Source organism: Rhinolophus ferrumequinum, chromosome 9 (genome assembly GCF_004115265.2).
Source record: "Rhinolophus ferrumequinum isolate MPI-CBG mRhiFer1 chromosome 9, mRhiFer1_v1.p, whole genome shotgun sequence".
Lineage (NCBI taxonomy): Eukaryota > Metazoa > Chordata > Mammalia > Chiroptera > Rhinolophidae > Rhinolophus > Rhinolophus ferrumequinum.
This window is the reverse complement of record NC_046292.1, coordinates 49,558,104-49,578,628: the sequence shown is the minus strand read 5'-3', so window position 1 is coordinate 49,578,628 and position 20,525 is coordinate 49,558,104. Positions and strand designations below refer to the sequence as shown.

The 20,525-nt window shown below is 43.5% G+C and overlaps 1 protein-coding gene across 1 annotated transcript in view; it reads right to left on the bottom strand.

Moving 5' to 3' along the window:
- Window positions 1–631: 631 nt before the first annotated feature.
- Window positions 632–20,525, bottom strand: part of IL12RB2 (interleukin 12 receptor subunit beta 2) — a 69,939-nt gene continuing 50,045 nt past the window's right edge. Inside the window, exons 11-17 of the mRNA XM_033115328.1 lie at window positions 19,495–19,695; window positions 15,364–15,462; window positions 15,120–15,278; window positions 10,986–11,123; window positions 8,249–8,339; window positions 6,664–6,763; window positions 632–1,740 (exon numbers count right to left, since the gene is read on the bottom strand). Of these exons, the coding sequence (XP_032971219.1) occupies window positions 1,210–1,740; window positions 6,664–6,763; window positions 8,249–8,339; window positions 10,986–11,123; window positions 15,120–15,278; window positions 15,364–15,462; window positions 19,495–19,695 (1,319 nt within the window). The 3' untranslated portion in view covers window positions 632–1,209. The remainder of the gene's footprint in view (window positions 1,741–6,663; window positions 6,764–8,248; window positions 8,340–10,985; window positions 11,124–15,119; window positions 15,279–15,363; window positions 15,463–19,494; window positions 19,696–20,525) is intronic.

Below are 20,525 nucleotides of genomic sequence, written 5' to 3'. Positions count from 1 at the left end.
CGTCTGTCTGGCTGACGATCTTCATGGGCTTGTTTTCGGGGTAGGGCTTATATTACAAGCATCCTGAAAAATCATTCTGGGGCTTATTTTCTGGTTAGGTGTTAGTTTTAAGGGAAATATGTATGCCAGCAGGCATGGTGCTGGGGAAACACTATGGTTCTTTAGGAAAACGCCAGTATCCCCCAGGGCTTTAAGAGAAGGGAAAGGGTGTGTATGGGGTAAGTGGGGAAAGGGAGGAGTGACTCAGATGGATATCAGGTAATCAAAAGAAGATCAAAGAGGAAAAACAGGTATTTCAAGAAAGAAAAATTGGCTTCTATTGTCTCGCGGTGATAGGTTTGCAGGCTTCTCAGGAGGCTGCTTGCTTAAGGTCCTAAGGTGGGTTTGTTAGCTGTGTACCATCAAGCTGCTCTTGAGTCGCTGAAAGAAGGTGAAGGCAAACTAGGAAAAAGGTACATTCTTAGGCTTCCACAAATAAGGACAAGTCATAAGCATCTTGGGAGCCCCTATATTGGTGTTCACCAGGGTCTTTTATGACCTCACTTATAAGACTAGGTTGATCTGTTTTGATGGTTCTGCTGTAATTACTAGTGTCTATCATCTAGGGCTTTGTTTACTAGTGTCTATCATCTAGGGCTTTGTTTTCTAATACAGTAGCCACTTGCGATTTTTAAGTAATCAAAATTCAGTTCCTCAGTCATACTAGACATTCCAGAGTGAACAGCCAATGTGGTTAGTGTCTACTGTATTGAACAGTGTAGATTAGACTCTAGAAAACTTCTTAGAAAGGCCTATTATTGGACAATACGGATCTAGACATAAGACCTGGTATGTAATAGCTGCTTTATAAACAGTTGTTGCATAAATGGTTGGTCCTCTGGATTAGACGCCACTGCTGGTAAGAGTTTTGGTTTCTACTGTCGTCTTACCCCTTTCTGGCCAGCGTAGTCAAGAAAGTTGCAGGCACTTAGGTTGGAGTCTCTAGGTCCAGTGGAGGATGTAATCTTAAGGTTCTGGATAAGGCAAGATGAGGTATCTGGGTTACAGCCAACTCTCCGTTCCCAAGATCCACTCTGAGCTGGCTTGACTGCCCTCTATCTAGCAGATGGTGACACTTAAGAAGTGGTGACACCTGGAGCAGGGGACTGGGAAATGGGTATGCTGTACTGGTTGGGGTCCATTCACTTTCCAAGTTTCAAGCTTTGCCACTCACGGCATGAGGGAGCTGCATCCCATCTTCAAACGATCCAGAGTTAGCTTCTCACCGCAGGAGGTGAGCGGGTGCAGGGAACTTGAGGGGAAAACGGAAAGAGAGATATGCTGAGGCTCCCGTTCTTCCAGGGGGTCAGTTATAGGAGCCTCACGTGAAGGGAGATAGTCTATGTTGGAGGGTAAGTAGCCCTCATGCGTGGGAAGGTAGTCCACGGGGAGGACCGTCAAGGGACTGGCTGGGTTTCCGGGCCTTGAGTGAGGGCCCCTGCTCCCAAGCACCTTGTACAGATCCACTAGTTGTCCTGTCTCTGCTGTGAGAGCTCTTGGAGGTGGCGGGCTTGGGGCACTGTCTTTTTCAGAAGGGTAGTGACCTTGGACTCCTCGTCCCTTTTCTGGCCATTTGGGGCGAAGAGGATGTCTGACGACTGGGGCCACTGGACAGAGGACTTCGCTGATGACCAGGGGCTCAGGTTCTTCAGAAGTGGGCCAGTCTGTCAGGAGCCCGTCCACGTGCAGCTGTGTCTTCTCCTGAGAAAGAGGAGGAAGAGGCTCATGGTGCTGTTATGTAGGCAGCCCCGTCAGCTGACTTCTCCAGGGTTTTTAAAGCTCTCCGCCTGCACTGCCTAGTCACCTTGAGGTGGGACACTGGGCCCTTGGCTTTGTGAGATCAAAGAAGCCGTTAACACCATCCGTCCGGGAGGCAGAGGAGCAGGACTCAACCCCCAGCCAGCAAGTGAGTCACTACCTTGCTCACCTTCAGCCACATTTCCTGGTGAGTCAGAAGGCACTAGCTGCTTCTCTAAGAGAGGGCACACGAGGTGCCAAGGAAAGGCAGAGCTTGCCTCGTGGAGGAGGCAGGGAAGACGAAAAGGGTCACACGAGAGCTGAATCCTGAGATATACTGTCTACCAAATAGGGAGGTTGTGGGCAAGGAGGACGGGTCTATTTTGGAACCTGCTTGTTCTTATGACAGGCAAACTGAGGCTTCAGAAATGGGGGTTCACATGGTGAAGGGACTTTTAAGGGATACTAAGGAGTTTGGGTTTTTATAACTACTGGAAGGTTTTAGGCAGGGTAATACCTACCTATTCTGCTCTTAAGACCCCTCTGGAATAACTGGAAGAAATTTTCATCCTTTTTTCCCTGTACCTAATTTTTTCTGTTACTTATCTTGCTTCCTCATTCTCAACCAGTGCATTGGTTGAGAACCATCTCTTCTCACCAAACTTAACTGCTGATTCCTGAGTCTTGAGTCCAAGTCCAAGCACTTCATTAACGTTTCTTTTAATGGGCTTTTTTGGGCTCTCCTTAGGTCCTAGAAACGATCTTTCACACTGACTGATCTAAAGCAAAGCTCCACAGCCTTCAAGGACTCAGGCTTACACAGGCAGTAAAGCTTCCAGCCCTTAGCTTGGCAGTCAGGTTCCTGCACCTTCTTCCACTTCCCCAATAGTTTATTCAGAAACTATTTCAGGCACTCACCATCCTGGTCTTAACATGCTTTTTGCTCTGCCACCTCCACACGTGCTTCCTCTGCCAGCCTCCACCTGCTTCTGTGCGCTCGCCATCCCCCGCCTGACACCTTGCTCTTTCTGAAGCCCCTAGTATCTTCCCTCCACTGGACTACAGCAGCGAAGAAACCACCTGTTAGATGTGTGGCACACAATGCTTTATACTGTCATGTTTATTTTTATCTTTTTACATTTCCATCAGCCATCTACAAGCAGGGACCATGTCTTCAGGGAGGAGTAGGATGACAAAAAATGAGCCTTGGGACAGGGCAAACCCTGAGGACTAGTCCCGACTCTGACTCGACAGCTTGGGGAAAACTCAACCTCTCCGGCCTTCAGTTCCCTCATCTGTCAAATGCCAAGTTGTGCAAGAGTGATTTGGTCCAGAGTGGCTCTGTTGTCCCCCTCCCTTGCCTTGAGCACGAGAAGTTTCCAAAAAGTGAGTGACGGTGCTGTCCCAGGACAGACTTCGGCAAGGGGCCCTGACAAGCTAGAGGGTACGTATGTGTTTCTCTTGGGAGCCTACTCTTCCTATCGCTCCCAAACTGGTTCTGGCACGTAGGGTGTGGCTTGGAACGTGGCAGGAGGCTCTGGGAAGCTATCACAGATGTGGGAGAGATCACTCAGGGCCTGGAAGCGGCTAGTTCCCACAAGGTGAGGCTCTGCCGTCTCCAGTATTGATAAAGGCTGCTCCTCAGTTCTTACAAAGCAGGCCATCCCTCTGGGGCAAGGCCTCTTAGACCACCGTTAGCTCAGGTAGCTCAAGGACACTATTTTAAGCTTTTACAAGCTTAACAAGGATAACATTCCTGTAATCAACCTTTAGGATGTGGCCTTTTCCTCCAGAGCTTTAAGATGTGGTTATTTTTAGCCACATCTTAAGAAATGGTAGGGGATTGTAAGGCCTGAGAACTGAAAACGTTTTGTTGGAGATGAAAGATGGACTTTGGCCTTAGCCTATCACCAGGAGAGCAGTCGGAGTCTTTAAAAATAGCCTTACCCACTTGGAGGGGCAAGCGGGGCTCAGGCTGCCTCAAGGCCGTCACCGCAGATGCCTTGTGTAAGCTACATTTTAAAAATGTTTAATTTACCAGTTAATTTTGCAAAAGAAATGGATGCACATAGTTTATAAAGAAATTTTAAAAGTTCAAAGGAAATTTGTAATGAAAATTAAGTGGCCTTCATATCTCCAACGTCTTCCCCAAAGGCGACCCCAGTGATCAGTTTCATATGTAAGCTTCCAGAAATACGCTGTGCGCATGTGGAGATGGGGTGTGTGTGTGTGTGTCTGTCAAATCTTCCTCCTTTTTATACAAATGAGAACCCACTTCAGACAACTGTTACAGACTTGGCTTTTTTCACTTTTAAGTATCTTAGAGATTTTTAGACACACATATTAGGTTGACGCAAAAGTAATTGCGGTTTTTGCAATTATTTTTAACCTTTTAAATTGCAATTACTTTTGCACCAACCTAACAGATCTTTTTTTTTTTTAGTAACTGCATAATACCCTGTTGTATGAATATACTTAAAATGTTTAACCTGGCCCCTGGTGGCAGGTTACATGATGCCCACTTTTTGGCTTCTATTTATAATGCTGCAGTGAGTATTTATACTATACAACTTTGGGCACATGTGTGGCAATTTCTGTTACCTTTTTCTGTGTTATTATCTCAAATCTTTTGTGTGTCTTAGCATTTCTTCTAGGCGTTTTATGGGCCCTTATGCCCAGGCTGTGGCAAGCGGAGCCCACGACGCCAAAGCTGCTAGCTTGGGAAGCCAGGTTTCCGTGACTGACCTGGAGCTGCTTCCCACCGTGCTATTTCAGGCTTTTAGGACAAGGAACTGCAATCGCAACACAGGAAAAGCAAGATCTTAAAGCTCAGTTGGTTCAACTCCTAGTACTTGAATCCCCTCTAACACTAGCAGAGGTGTCCTTACAGAGTGCATTCGCACAGGTCGTCACAATATTGCCCTAGTATCTTCCCTCCACTGGACTACAGTAGGAATTTAAGTCGCAAAGGCAGTTTAGTGCCTTTGAAATAATATTGCCACTAAGTGAGGGCCCTGTGTGTGAACACCTCTTCAGTGAGTCTGTTCAGCCCGGAGGTGTTGACTTCTAGAAAAGATTCCCCTCACACCTGTGCTTAGAGTGCTTTTAGGATGTATAGTGTAATGGTGGACAGCACATCCTCCTTTATGTGAATTCAGGATTCAACATTTACTAGCTGACTAATGGGGAAGTGTAGTCCTGTGTGCCTCAGTTTCCTCATCTAAAAAAGGATAATAATAGTACAACTTTATAAAGCTGTATGGATTAGATGTTAATGCATGACAACCGTCTCTTAAAGTACCTGGCATATGTAAAGAAATATATATGTATACACAAGTGATACAATTATATACCATACTATATATAACTATATCATGTAGCTATGTAATTTATATGTAGATATATAACGTGTGTATATATGTGTGTGTGTGTGTGTGTCTATACATACACACACACACACACAGAGGGTGCCCAAAACATGTACACACATTTTAAGAAAGGAAAAAACTAATAAAATTGTAATACAATGAATGACGCTAGCATTCATTTGTTTAACGCCGCTTTTGAGCAAATGTCATATTTCACATTGCTACCGGAATTCACCTTTGAAAAGTAATACATAGATAACATCTCTTAAAATGTGTATATTTTTTTGGCACCCCCAGTATATGCTACTGTTATTCTTACTGTTCTTGCTATTATAACTTAGCTATTCTTGCTATTCTTGCTGTTCTTGCTATTATAACTTAGCAGGCACACAAACCCTCAATAGAGGAGACATCCAATATGAGTCTTCCTGGGAAGAAAATGAGCAATCTTTGCCTTGTGTGACCCATGTGTGCTTTACGTGGCGTCTTAATCCTTACAACAATATACATGGGAGATATTGTCAATTCCTGTTTTGCAGAGGATGGAACTAGGGTTCAGATGTCAGGCAAATTGCTCAAGGGTCATTCACGTAGTAAGTAGCAGAGGTGGGGTTTACATCCAAGTCTTATTTCAAAGGCACTAAACTGTCTTTGCAAGTTAAATTCCTACTGTGGCAGACATGGCTGAGACCAGCTCTTTCCCTGAGCAATGGCCGGTACCACTGGCTTCTGGCCTCAGGAAGGGTGTAGATGATAAGAATGCCCTGGGTAACTGAGATGAAGAACTTTGGAGGAGGTCTGTACGGTGTGAGAAAGGGAGTGGGGCTGCCAACACCTCGGATAGCGGGATAATGGGGAGAGTACAGGCTACAGCTTCCCTCCACTTTGCTGTCCTTAAATATACACTCTTGCGCCATATCCAGATGCCTTCCCCTTCCCAGACCTCCCACAGCCTGCTGTGCAGTCTCAGGAGGTGAGAACTGTGAGCTGTTACCTCCTGAGACTGCACAGCAGCAGCTCCCCTCACTTCCTTTACTCGAGCTCTCTCACCTGTGGTTGAGCAACCTCTCCTTTAAAACCTTTTCTGTGCGCAGTGGAATGACTTACTGTCTTCCTGTCCAAACCAAAATAGTCTGGGATCTACCTGTTCTATGTTCACACAGGACTGGGGACATCATGGCAAAGCTTCAGTTCTCCTGAATTTGGATGAGTCGATGTCAGGCTAGTGCTCGGCAAATGGCAAAAATACTTGCTGTTTTATTTCTTTGGAAGTGAGGTGAGGGGAACATCAGGGAGAGACAGGAATGAAAAGCTATGAGTTGTTGAGTCTTTTGGTCATAAGGCTCAGAAAATTACTGTACATGGGAGTGATGACTCAGATGGTAAACTACCATGAATGACTTCAGCTTACTCATAGGATCTCATTTTCCCAACTCATGTTCCTCCCAACTACAATGGGACGCTTAGATGTGCTGATCTCTAGAACCCTACTGACTGACCGCTGTGGCTTTATCCTTACCTCCATAATGGGATAGGTCGTGGCCCAAGAGCTATTTGCTGGGTCTGGAATTTGTCTGCTATACCACCGAGGTCTGAGGGCTGAAAGGAGAACAAACACCCTAGAGATAAAAGAAACATTGACTCGTGGTTAAGCATGTCCGCAGTGGCTTGGAAGCACAGGTTTTCAGTGCAGTGATGTCAGTGGAGGGGTCTTTCAGTGGAGGGGTACGCCAATGAATAACATGGGGACACTGAAGGAGAGAAATGATACGTCATCCGAGGCTCGGCTAGTTTCCTGTGAAGTCTGAATAGATGATAGTGGAGTCTGATGCAACCACTTGGGGTTTGCTAAACAAACGAACTTCTCAGTGTAATGTTTAGCTGTCACTATCCAGCCATGCACTCATTCAGCAAACAATAATTGAACCCCTAATATAAGCCCACAGTGCTTTGATATTTAATAACAATGGTAAGCTGGGATGTGTTTAGACCTTTGAAGCAAGAGATGTGGCCATGTGACTACTTTTTCTCTAAAGAAATGTGAGCGGAGGTACCCGTGACCTGCTATGTAGCTATCATGCAGTTGAGGGCAGCGCCCAAGGGTTGGTGGGCCAATAAAATGAAGAAAACCGGGTCCCCAAACGACTGTGGAGCAGAGCTGTCCACCAATCTGGATGACTGACTTCAGGACTCTTACATGGGAGAGAAATAAACTGTTTTACTAAAGCCACTATATTTTGAGGCCTCATTTTTTTGTTTTTAAAATAGCAGAAGCCTTGACCATAACTGACACTATTTCCCTGAGGAGGATGCGTTGATCACAGTTAACTCTTTTGGAGTTAAATTTTTTCAAAATTTAAAGAGTACTGCTTTGAGGTACCTGTCACACATAGGTGCTTAAATAAATGTAAAGCCTTGCAGACGAGTTCAGTGGGTAGTAGAATGACTGAGTTAGTTTTATTTTTTACCTCTTACTTTACATAACTTCTGAAGAAAACTTTGTATTGGATAACAAAGTCATTAAAAAGTTCTCAATAAAATACAAGTTTAAAGAAATTTTAGAAAACACAGTTAAATAGAACTAAAATCACCTATGATTTCATTCCCTAATATGACTACCATTAATATTTTGGTGTATATCCTTGGGGCAGAGAATATGAATTGCCACCCAATAACCTGTTTCCCCCTCTTCCTTAAGAATTGCTTTTTAAGATCTAATACAGCAAATATTCCTACGACTTAATTTTCTTCTACATCTTTAATGGATGCATAATATTGCTAGATAACATGAGATATATTGATTTAGTTAATTTCATGTCACTAGCCATTTAGATGGTTTCATGAACAATATTAAGTAATCATATTTGCCACCAAATAGCTGCACACACCCGAGATATACTGTAGAATAAATTTCTACTTAGGAATTGCTAGGTCAACTGTAGAAATTTTCAAAAATTTAACATATACTGTCACCCCAAAAGGTGGAAAAGATTTAGTATGTCACCAGCAATGTATGAAAGCATTCACTTCTTTGACTCACAGCAGCAACAACTATTATTAAAACAAAGCACATTTACCAAAATTGGCAGGTGTAACCAACTTACTTTTGCCGGATGTAATGCACTGAGAAAATGCCCACCATGATAATACCAACGCAAATGCTTGGTGCCACAAATGTGCTCCAATTGACTTTACCTGAAAAGACAGCAAACCCTGTGACTGAGTATCTTCCATGAACATTTCACAATAGTGCTGCATGAGCCCTCTGGGCTCTACCCACAGCTCCTGGGTAGTTGGGCCCAGGAACAAGGCCAACTCATTTTTGTCCAGTTAGCGAGAAGGGGCCCTACACCTGCCAATCCTGTAGTTCTCGGAGGAGCTCCCTCCCTAAAAGGGCTGCTTCCTCTAACGTGCAGAAGGAAAGGGGGATGGTATACAAAGCACTGGTTGTGAACTGGGAGCCTAATTCTAGTACTGGATCTTTCACTGACACATGATCTGTGGGACCTCAGATTCTTGATCTGTAAAAGGTGAATGATTTCTACCTTGCAGGTTGTGATGATTAGAGAGGGTGTATTTAAAGAACACAGCAATGTATCTGAACATAGGAGGCCCTCAAGAAACAGTAGCTAGTAATTTTACCAAACCATTGAATAAGCCCTCTAGGATCTTTGAAATTGTTTTGATTTCTTCCTACGAACATGTATTTTGCTTCGTGTTGGAATTATTAATTCATCCAGCATTCATTATTCACCATGTACCAGGCCCTATTAGGTGCTGAGGTATAAAGATGAATAGGGCATGGGTTTTGTCCTCAGAAATCATGAATGTCGCCCAGGAAATACGCATAGATGTGTAAACATGGAAACAGTTATAAAAACAGGCAGATACAAGGCAGTGTAGCAGAGCACAAAATGAGAAATGTCCTCGTTGAGCAGCTCAGGAAGGTTACCCAAAAGGCATGATGTCAGAAGTTTAGAGATGGATGGACAGGAAGGAGGTGGCTAAGTGGACAAGTTAGGGAAGCACAGACTAGACAGAGAATTATGCAAATATATGAAAGGCGGAGACAGCACAGCACTTTGTTACAACTACAGGTGGACTAGTCTTGTAGACTAGAATCATTCAGGTGGACTATGAATGATGAATGTGTGGCAGAGGATGAGGCTGGATGGGTGAACAGACAGATCATGCAGGGCCCAGTAACAAAGCAGTTTGAATTCTAGCTTGAAGGCTCGTGAGGAACCACTGCTGGGTTGCAATAAGAGGTGAAAGCATCTGGGGTCTTGCAGAAAGATTCTGATGAGTGAAGGACAGTCTGGGAGGGAGGGTGAGCAGGGCGGGACTAGGGCCCAGAGACCTACTAGCAGGGTGAGAGGTGTTACCAGGGCTGAGCAGGGGAGTTAACGCAGGCAGCCTTGTCACCACCCCACACAGTGGGCACAGTCTGACATTTCTTCAGCATCTGCCTTCCTTCCTGAGCACACAGGACAAATGTGGAGCACCACCCATAGAAAGCTGATGAGGTCTTAATTCAGGCAGTTGCTCACCAGTTCACTTTCATGGGAGCAGCTGGGAGATGAGAAGAGGGCTTTTCAGTTTTCCCAGGGGAGAAGTATCTGGCACAGAACAACAAAGTCCTGAATGAGCAACTTGATACTCCATCTCTCAAAGCAAGGAAAGCTTGTTTTGTGCTTGGAGCAAATATAAACTAGTGCTGCCAGAGAGAACAGCATAACTTAGCTGGTGGAAGCCTATGAGAACTGGGTCACTGCTTCATATATTTTAATTCAAGTAACTCAAATCTGAGTTTGATTTGTAGTTCTGCTATTTGCCACCTCTATGACCTTGGGTAATCTTTCTGTACTTTACACTTGTAAAAAAAGGCATTCTAATCCCTTATTCCTATATTTATTTCATATTGAGTGCCTGGTACTGTGACCAGATACAATCATGTGAAGCAGATCCTTTACATGGTTGTGGTCAGTGTTAAATGATTAAAAGTACATGTTGTATGGGTTGAATTGTGTCCTTCCATCCCCCAAATTCATATACTGAAGTCCTAATCTCCAGTACCTCAGAAAGTGACCTTATTTGGAAATAGGGTCATTGCAGATGTAATTAGTTAAGATGAGGTCAGACTGGAGTCAGGTGGCCTCTAATCCAATATGACTGGAGTCCTTATAAAAAGGAGAAAATTGAACACAAAGATACACACCAGATGTGAAGATGAAGGCAGAGATCCACAAGCCAAGGAACGCCAAAGACTGCCACCAGATGCAAGACGAGAGGCATGAAACATACTCTCTCATAGCCCTCAGAAGAAACCAACTCTGCTGACACCTTGATCTGAGACTTGCAGTCTCCAGAACTGACGAAAATAAATTTCTATTGTTTAAGCCACTCAGTTTGTGGTACTTTGTTATAGGAGCCCCGGCAAACGAATACGGTATACAAAGCACTTCACACAATGACTGGTGCATAATAATTATCTGATATGCAATAGCTGCTACTGTTATTGTTGAGATTATTCTCATCATTGACTCAACAGATAATTAGTGAACAAGAACTATGTGCTGGGCAACATTCTAGACCTTGAAGATAGAGATAAACTGATCCCAGTGCTGTCTATTGGATTTTGAGTGACTATGCGTCAAATGGTGCATTATGAAGGAAATATGGAGGTGCATTTGGGAAGGCCTGCTGGAGGAGGAAATATTTGCCCATGGACTAAGGAAATATTTCCACTGGGTTTTGAAAAATGAGTAGGTACTGTCTCCAAGCACAGTGACATGGTAGGGCATCCAGGGTGGACTCTTCATCTCTAAAGTTGTTTCTTACCTTGCAGATAAAATTCCCTCTTCTTTCCTGGGGCGCTTTCGCCATCAGCTGTCAGAGCTGTCATCCACAGGACATATGTAACTCTGGGCTGCAGGCTGTCTATTGGATGTGAATTTGGAGGGAACTTATAGGGAATTTCTGAAAAGAAGATAAAGATAAGGGAAGAAAGGCACATATTAAAGGAAATATTTGGATGTAGGGTTTTCCTCCCTTTTATTTGTTAATACTTCATTTACTTTGAAAGAAAAAAACACATTGCTGTTTTAAAATAGTTCAAGGTCATTGGTATTTAACACTTTAGGAGACCCTAAACACTGTCATTTATGGAGGCCCTACTTCACAGCGTATCAGAAGAATTAAATGTTTTTTTCCTGTGGTAAAATCTTTTGAAAGAATTTTTATCATTTTGCTTTTGAAATTATTTAGCTGTAGTTAACTCCTTTTACTTCCTATTGATTATACTGCTTCTGGCATTTCCCAGGTATGTTTGAGAACTTTGGGGAGGACATTTAACGTACAAATGGTTTTCAATGGAATTTTTAAGAAAGCTAAGTTTAGCAATGAATGAAATTCTCGTATTTAAGCAACATTTATTCATTTTGATTTTCCACTTTTTTGTAGGCTCTGAGTATTGGGCTCAGGGGCTAAATATGATGATCTGCTACAATTTGACATAAAATCTAAAACCTAGAACAATGCACTGATGATGTTTTTCTCCTCCCAGAAACATGATTGTGGGTAGCCTTCAGTAAATAGGCAAACTTCTCCTCTAGTGATCTGCTGGGTGTGGGTTTGGTGTGCCCTCGCAAACGCTGGATAGGGCGTAGCAGGTGGGGGACAGTAAACCCAAGGCCAGACTTCGACAGGAACAGCCTGCTGGCTTGCTCAGCAGACTTGTCCAGCCTGAGCGGAAACTAGAACTCAGCACTTTGTATCTCAACATCATTTACTGGCCCACCAATCCCAGAGCAAGTCAGATGATGCCCATTTGCTGAATTTATTTCAACAGTCACAAATATTTATTGAGTGTCTGCTCTGGACAAGGTACCAAGTAGACAAAGACACAGTATCTGCTTCAAAGAGTTCACATCTAGTGGAGAACGCAGACCCTTATTATACTCCCCACCCCTGCTTACTGTGAGTGACCACCAAGGTGGAGCCCTGTAATCTTATGGTGACTCCACCCAACGGGGCTGAGGTCTGAGCAGGTCATTGAACAGCCGTGACGATCAGAGCAATTTCTGTATTTTACATCCCGTTGAGAAAAAGTACCATGTGGAAAATTCCCAAGCGTACTCCAACATGATAAAATTGCCTGCACAGACTTAAACTATATGATTAAACTAAACAATCTCTTTCCTTATTCCTAAGGCAGGGGATTAAAAAATTAATTTCGGAAAGACCTTCTGCTCATCTCGCTGCAGCAAAGCATCAGCGAGCATCAGGGAGTGGATCGTCTGAGTCAGGGCATCCTTAGTTCTGGGAGTGAAATGAGACGTCAGAACAGAAGGGAAGGGATTTGAATGGTTTGCTGGGCCAAAATATTTACACACACACACACACACACACACACACACACGAAGAATAAAAATAGACATTCTATGATTCTATGTGGGGAGCAGTAAGGAGGGTGATGGTGTCAGCAGTTTGCTTGGCAAAGTAGTTTGAGTCGAGCAATGGGAGAAAGGAATCGTGCAGGAAATACTGGTTCTGCTGCCTAGGTCTCGGCTGTGATCTCAGGCACCGATAAAGGGGGCCATTCAGTCCTTGGCCATCTGAAAGTTTAGGCTCAGGGTGGTTAAAGGACAAAAGCACCAGTTTAGGAAGACGTGAGAGTTGTCAATCCTCTGATAGGCACTGGGTAAGAAGGGCCAGTGGAACCAGGCAAAACAGCTCCATTGTTACTGAAAATTAGGTGTTCCCTCACAGTCTTCATTGATTTAACAAAACGCAGGGTGGTAACCACCCATTTGTTATTCAGCAAACACTGTTTTTATTAAGCACCTACTGTGCCTGGCTGTATTGTAAGGACAGGGGAGACAGTGGTTAGCAAAGTGCCGTGGAGGCTGCCCTCATGAAGCTTAGTCTATGGGCAAAAACCGCCGACTGGTAACAGAGTCTAATGTGTGCACCAGTGCAGAAGTGCCCTGGCCGTTGGTGCACAGGGCGGTACCAACAAACCAGTAAACTTCCAGAGGAGACGCTGTGCACCAGAATCACCTGCAGAATGTACTGACGTGCAGGGGCCTGGGCCCCATCTCAGTTCTATACCTGTCCTCTCCTGCCCGGCAGGGCTAAGTGCTCCTGCATGTGCTGTTAGAACTGGGGCCTGGTAGACGGTGCCCCAAGACCCGTAAGACAGGGTCCCTTCCCCTTGGAACTCCATCCTCGTTCTGCTCTTGTGGTGCCTCTTTCTTGGGGTCTTTTGCCCTCAATCATCTGGCCTCTGTCACCCTCTAGAAGCTGCACTTGTGAATTCACCTGTGATTCTGATTGCCAAATGCAATAGATAGTTGTCAGTCCTCGATTATAGCCATTACATCACTTTTGTGTACTTTTCCATGTCCTTCAATAGGATGTGAGCTTTGTGAAGACAGGCAACGGGTCTTACTCATCGATGAGTGCTTAATGAGTAAAAGGAAAATTTAATCCACACCGGTATAAAATAGGACTTCGACTCTGGGCCTCCTTCCCTTTTAACTTATTTTAAAATACCCTTATCTAGTCCTTAGATTCATCATATTTGTGGCAAAATAAGTAGTATTTTCTTCAACATCTACAAGAGCAGCTTTAAGAACCAAATGGCCGTGTTCACCTATCTAGTTGTAAATAGACATCTCGGTTTAAACTCTGCCAAAATGAAAACGGGGGTGGGGGGTTGGGAGTGATGGAGGAGCAAATTCCACATGAACAATTTGAAATGGCTCACGAAGAGGTCAACTGATTCCTCACTATTTGGGGTGCTTTTCAGAACTGACTGACCTTGACCCAGTGGGAAGCAATTCTATTCAATGATCCATTCTGTTTGTCAATGGTGGATTAGTTAAGTGAACGACAGTAAGGTCTTATAATGGAATACTAGAGAGCTGTTAAAAAGAATGAGGCAAATCCATATGGACTGATGTGGAAAGATCTCTAGTAGGTATTACTGAGAAGTGAAAGCAGGGTACAGATCAGAATCTGTGCTTTTATATGTATTACTTTTTTTTTTTTCTGGAATAACACACGAAGAACTACTAACAGCCTAACTATAGAGGAAGGGATACTTTCGATTTTATATCTTACTATTTGAATGTTTTTACCATGTGCTGGTATTATTTATGGAATAAAAAGATTAACTAGCTTCAAAAGTCCTAACTTAGAAAAGCAGCACTGGAGATCTTCTAAGGTCAAGAGCGAGGACTGACTCCTAAAGTTTCCCAGGTAACAATCACTCTGGCAGGCAGCCTCTGGCTCCCACATCTCAGGGTGCCTCTGTTACACTCTTCGACCTACTAACTCCCACAAAGGAACACAAATCTTGCTTCTTTATGACACATTCGGGAAGAAAGCAAGCTGCCTATGAAATAAGGAGAAGGGCAAGACAGGAAAAAAACAACAACAAAAACTCTGAATAAATCAAAGATTAGAACATCAAATCTGGCAAGTGACTTAGATCTCCGAGGGCTCCGTCGAGTCATTTGAGATAATGCTCCAGTCAGAATTTATTTTAAGTGCTTTAGTCTTATAGTTATAGAATAATTACAGATCGTAAGGAATTACTTAAATTGTACGGTGCCCATTTTGAGGAGAAAATAATGTGCTGTGATGGAATTTGCAAAGGTGGAGACTCAAAAGTTCTCCAAACACGTGCCTTGCAAACCTCAAGGGTCTGTATAATAGTCCTGGGCCTTGACTGCTTTTTGAGGAGTAAGCTCCTTGAGAGCCGAGTCCATTGTCTTCATTTGTTTAATTTGCTTGGCACGTGTGTGTGTGTGTGTTTAGATGTCTTTTATTTTTCTTCAATTAATTTCACAATATTATTGAGCACCTACTAAGCACTAGGCGAGCACTAGGTACGAGCACACGCATAAGCTTGTGTTCTCCTGGCATCTGAACAAGAAAGGCCCCACTGTATTGGTTTCTCACACGTACCAGAAAGTTGAGGTTGGGAATTGGAGTCCCGTTCCTTCCAGTAGATCCGATAACGGAGGATGCAGCCCATTTGCTCCTGGGCTGGAATTTCGTCCCATGAAATGAAAATGCTCCCGTTTTCCTCTGTGATGGCATTAATGTAGGGACCACTCAGTGGTGCTGTAAAGTAGAACACAGGAGGCTTTACCACCCTCCAAATCCAAATCATTAAAGCAAAATTTTTGCAGAAAGTTCCAAAACTCACCTTTGTGCTTTGAGTTACCCCGGGTGGAGTTGCATCCGCCCTGGCCCCCCGACAATGCATGCACACGGATTTCGTAACAGACGAAGGGTTTTATGTTTTCTGCAAGGAAAAGGGAGTTCTTATAACAGGTGTGGTGGCATCACATGGGAGTCACTAAAGAAGCCATTTTAATATCTGATACAGATGCATTCAGGGCATTTTTTTTTTTTTTTTTTTGCCTCTTAGTTTGAAGAGGGTTCAATACAATCTGGACTGAGGGTAAAGGGATGACTTAAGTTACCAAATCTCAGCATCCTATTTGCCACGGCACCAGCTTCTGGAAGCCACTGCTCCCAACTCCCACGTTCACTTCATGGTGAACAAGTAAGCAACCTGAGCTTCTTTCCAGGGTCGACATACTTAAGGAGACAAAAGCTATTCTAGTTCCAACATGGATTTAAATACAACCATACAAGACAGCTTTTGAAACAAACAAAAACAACTTTGATTTCTACAAGTAAATCATTTGCCATTTACAGAAAAGAGAGGCTGGGGTTTTGCAGGCATGGAACCTGGAAGGTTCTTCTAAGTCCATAGATGCTTATCCAGATCTAACAGGACAGCACAGGGTGACACGTTTGGGCATGAATAACCAGGGCACTCTCAGTGCAACCTGACCCCTCGATCCATCCCCTCTACCTTCCACCACCATGTTCTAGTTAGATCTCAGCTGCTTCACAACCGTGACGCTTTGGAAGGTGCCTGGAAACGGGAATACTCCTTCCGAGCTTTTAAAGTGCCGCACTTTGAAATGTTCCATCAGTAAAGACAAGTTTCTCTTTCCTGCCAAGTTGCTCTTCCCTGCCCAAACTCCCTATTTCCATGATTTCTACTTCTTCTCAAAGGCCCTTCTCATAGCTACTGCCCATGACATATCTTTAAATTCCCAGTGAAAATTTAAAGGAAAAAGAGAGAGAATTCCTACCAGGTAACTATAGCATCATGTGGTCGAAATAAGAACTCTCGTCCATATTGTTTAACGCCCTGCCACAGGCAGATCTGGTTTCCTACTGCTGACAACTGACTAGGATTTAACATTTTCTTTCTGGGAAGAGGAATTGTACATCGCAGAATAGTTTACTAAATAGTGTGTGTTTTATATGAAAACCCATTGTCCCTTTAATATTCCAGCAAGTAGGCAGCATATAAAGCTCAAACACACAACCAGTTTTGTCAGAGAGGCCGTGAGGAGATAAAACTAAGGCCATTGGTGAGTGCAATTCATATTCATGAACCAGTGGAACAGAGAAAAGGATGCAGTCAGCTTAGTCCAGGAACCCAAAGATTCTTCATGAGTGGCATCCAGAAGCCCCACGGGCAACATGGACTACGGAATCACTTTTCATTTGGGAGGGGCCAGTGCCTGGCTGTTCTGCCTCTCTTGATGGAAGGGCCCAACCAACCAGGATGTCGTGTGGAGGTGTGGGAGTTCCAGATGAGCTCATTAGCCTAATGCTTTCACTGCATTTCGTTTGTATAAGAATTAACCAATAAAACAGGCATCCTTAAGGTCAGAACCAGGGAACTGCTAGGTGGGAACTGTTGAACCAGAAACAGAGGGCTTCTTCTTGTGAATAGCCTATTCTTAGCAGAGGAGGGAAGAAAATGTGGCTCCGTATAACTCAGCTGACATTTCCCTTGCCATAAAGAGTAGAGCCCTAGCGAGCTTGTTCCCTGGTTCTGACCTTAAGGACTCCTGTTTTACTGGTTCTTCTGCAAACACCCCTTAATCATGTCTGCTCCCTACCTCAAAAATTCCTTAGTCCTGCAGCCCAGTGGCTGCAGCCCACACTCCTAAGATTTTCTTTCTTTCTCCAGTCTGGCCCCACTTTCCGGCTCATTTTCCACTACTCCCATGCATACAGATATACCCGGCACCGTTGGGCAAAGGTTCTGTCTCCACATTTATAAACCATCTCTTAGGTGGATTTTCTCCAGAAAGCTAATTTCACTTACTAAGTGTGGGAGAAGACAGACACTAGATGATCAGTAATGAGGAGTAATCATAGAGAAAGTATGAGGGAGGTCCCAAATAGCCTAGGCATCAGGGACAGTTTCCTAGACATGGCGATGTCTACGTATTTGTAAAAGGAGTGGCTCTGTATGGTCAAAACCATTTTCATCCAGACAGGACGGGGCCGATGATTGCTAGCCTAGGCCCCACCAACCCACAGTCCAGGAGCCGGACTGTATTCTGACCTAACTCCAAAACACGCCACTCTGCCCCAGCCAGATGCTGGCGAGGTGATGGCAGTGTCATCTTCCTGACCGGAGAGGGCCAGTTTGAATTCATGGTCAGTGTGAATTACTTACATTTGGTAAGAGTTCATTTCCAGAATATAACATCAATACAAAGTAATAGTTAGCCAAGTGTTTTCAAGGAGGAGAATACCTTTAATTAATAAAATAATGACTTTATTCAAATGAATATTTCTAACATGCTTAAAAACATTTTAGCTTCCTACACATGGAAAACATTCCCTCTTGTCATCTATTTTATGCTACTTGTGTAGAATTATAGAATTTCTAAAAGGAAGGAACTGTATGGACTATATGGTTCAAACTCTCTCGCGGGGTAAGTCCTAATGTAGTTTATAATAAGCACTTACAATTTTGTAGCAGCTTAGAGTTTACTACATGCCTTTCCCATCCACTGTGTCATCTGATTTGATGGGTATAACGACCCTAAAGGAAAAGTGATTCTACTGCAACAACTCTAGGGACAGTCAAGAGTCCTATTACATTCCATAACAGGTAAGGAAAGTGCTCTCAAAATTCAGCTGACATATCTGCCTTCTTATAATTTCCATGCAGGGGCCTTCGTTTTACCCTCCAGAACAACAAAGGGCACAGAACTCTTTCTCATGTACACATCAAAGCCAGAAACAGCCATCAAACTACACCACCCCCATCTAGAATTCTCTACCGCAGGCTAAGAGCTTTCCACATTAAAAGTCCCAGAACCCCACTGACTTGCTCACCTTCCTCTGTTGCTCACCGGGCAGCATTCTCTTTAAGTGTAGTGATTAAAATTGAACACAACCCAGCAGCAGTCTGAGCAGCTAGATTCTAAAAGAGGTAACAGCTAAAGACCAGCTCACGTATTATGCAGTGTGCTGTTTATTTCATCTGTGTAAATCTTGTTTCCTTAAGCAGGGCATGTGTATCCTCCTGGACAGGTATAATAATTGTCATAGCGTAATGAAAATATTATGGGATTTAGAGCTTGAAAACCTATTAAAATCTTAGGTCTGTTACATATAATAATAATGATAGCTAAATTATTGAGCACTTAAAATGTGTTAGGCTTTTTTTTTCCTATATTAATTCAGTTAGTCCTCACAATAACCCAAGGAGATAGGTAATATTATTCCTATTTTACAGATAGGAAACTGAGGCACAGAGAAGTAATTTGCCTTAGACCACACAACCTCGTTAAGTGACAGAGCCAGAACTCAAACCCAGGTAGTCTGGTTGCAGAACCAGCACTTTCAACCACTATGCTGAACTTACACTTACAAATGCTATTGACTAAGTTCTGTCCCATCATTTAAATATATTTTCAGATATTTTCAATCACTTGATTATAACCACTGACAGATTTGGAATATGAGGATTTGCACCACCAATTATCATATAGATAATTCTGGATTTATTGTCACACAAACAATAAATAGCAGAATGGGGAATGAAAGATGTCTTGGTTTCCTTACCTATATAATGGGCATGATAACTCTTGCCACACATGATTGTTCTGAGACATAAATGACCTCCCAAATGGAAGGTGACCACTGACTCTTACAACACAGCTCTCAGCCATGCTTGTTTGGTTTAATGATTCACTCATCTTATATGGCACTGTGCCAAGCACATGGATTTTCCATAAATACTAGAGTTTTAGTCAACTGATCGGTCTTCTATAGCTTCAGTGGTATATTTAGAAATGTCATCATGATGGATCCTAGGTCATCACCATCCCTCTTCTATGTAGCCACCAGTAACTGAGGGCAGGGTTTTGGTGTCCCGCTTGCAAATTCCTCAAACAAATGTGAATTTAGTAACTCTCCAGAAGGTAGGTGAACAATTAAGTACCTGAAATCAGAGCAGACATGTTGTAGGGGGCACTCCGCAGCCAGTTTACAGGGGGCTGCATGACGACCCCCGGATGGAGCTCCCTCCATTCCACCACGTACTGCTGGACAGCAGGGGCAGCTCTCCCAGGAGCCTCCCACGTCACCATAATGTTGTCCACGCCTTCTGAGTTTGCAGAGACCTGGCCAGGAACCAGCAACTCTTTATGGGGAGAAAGGGGGAGGCACAACAACAAATCACGGTGGATAAAGATGTAAAACATAACAACTCATGGCAGCAAAGTTCTAAGAAGAACCGATTTCTTTTTAAGGACTTCACGTTCACAGATTTAAGTTTATCCCACTTCTCAGTGCTTGGAGAACTGGCATCATCAGCTCCCACTGTGCAGTGTTATTTGTAGAATTATTTTTCCCTTCATTTTCCATTTCACTTTCCATTTCTGTGTCCCCAAAGGTACGTGCTCTAGTGAATGTAACATACATCTTTCTAATCCACCTTCCACATGTTTCCTTAGATATATATGCATCCTTGAAAATTAGCGTTGCTTTGTGCTTGTGTGTTGTATTTTCATGAACTGTATTGGAAGTAAATCTAATGCTTTTGCTAACTTTTTTTCCCACTCAACATTAAACTTCTGGGATGTATCATCCACCTTGCTGCTATATGTAAATTCAGCTCTTTCCTTTAGACTGCTGACTCAACCCTTTTTTGTCCAGTCTCCAAGTGACATGCAGGAGGTTCCCTCCAACTCTTTACTAACATGGATGAAAAAGGGGTGCTGTAATAACCCACAAATTCCTAACTGGGCAGGTCATGGTGGGTAGGCCTGCCCAGGCCTATAACTTACGGGAAAGGTTTTTAATCTGACCCTGTCCATTGTGCTTGTGCATCTAGCCTAACACACCTTTGGGATGCCCTTTGAAGGCATAACCATCCTTAAGAAAGCACATAATCTAATCCAGTTCCCGCCTTGCCTTCTCCCACCGTCATGTAATCTTCCTTACATTCTCTCCTTAATTTCAAATGAATAG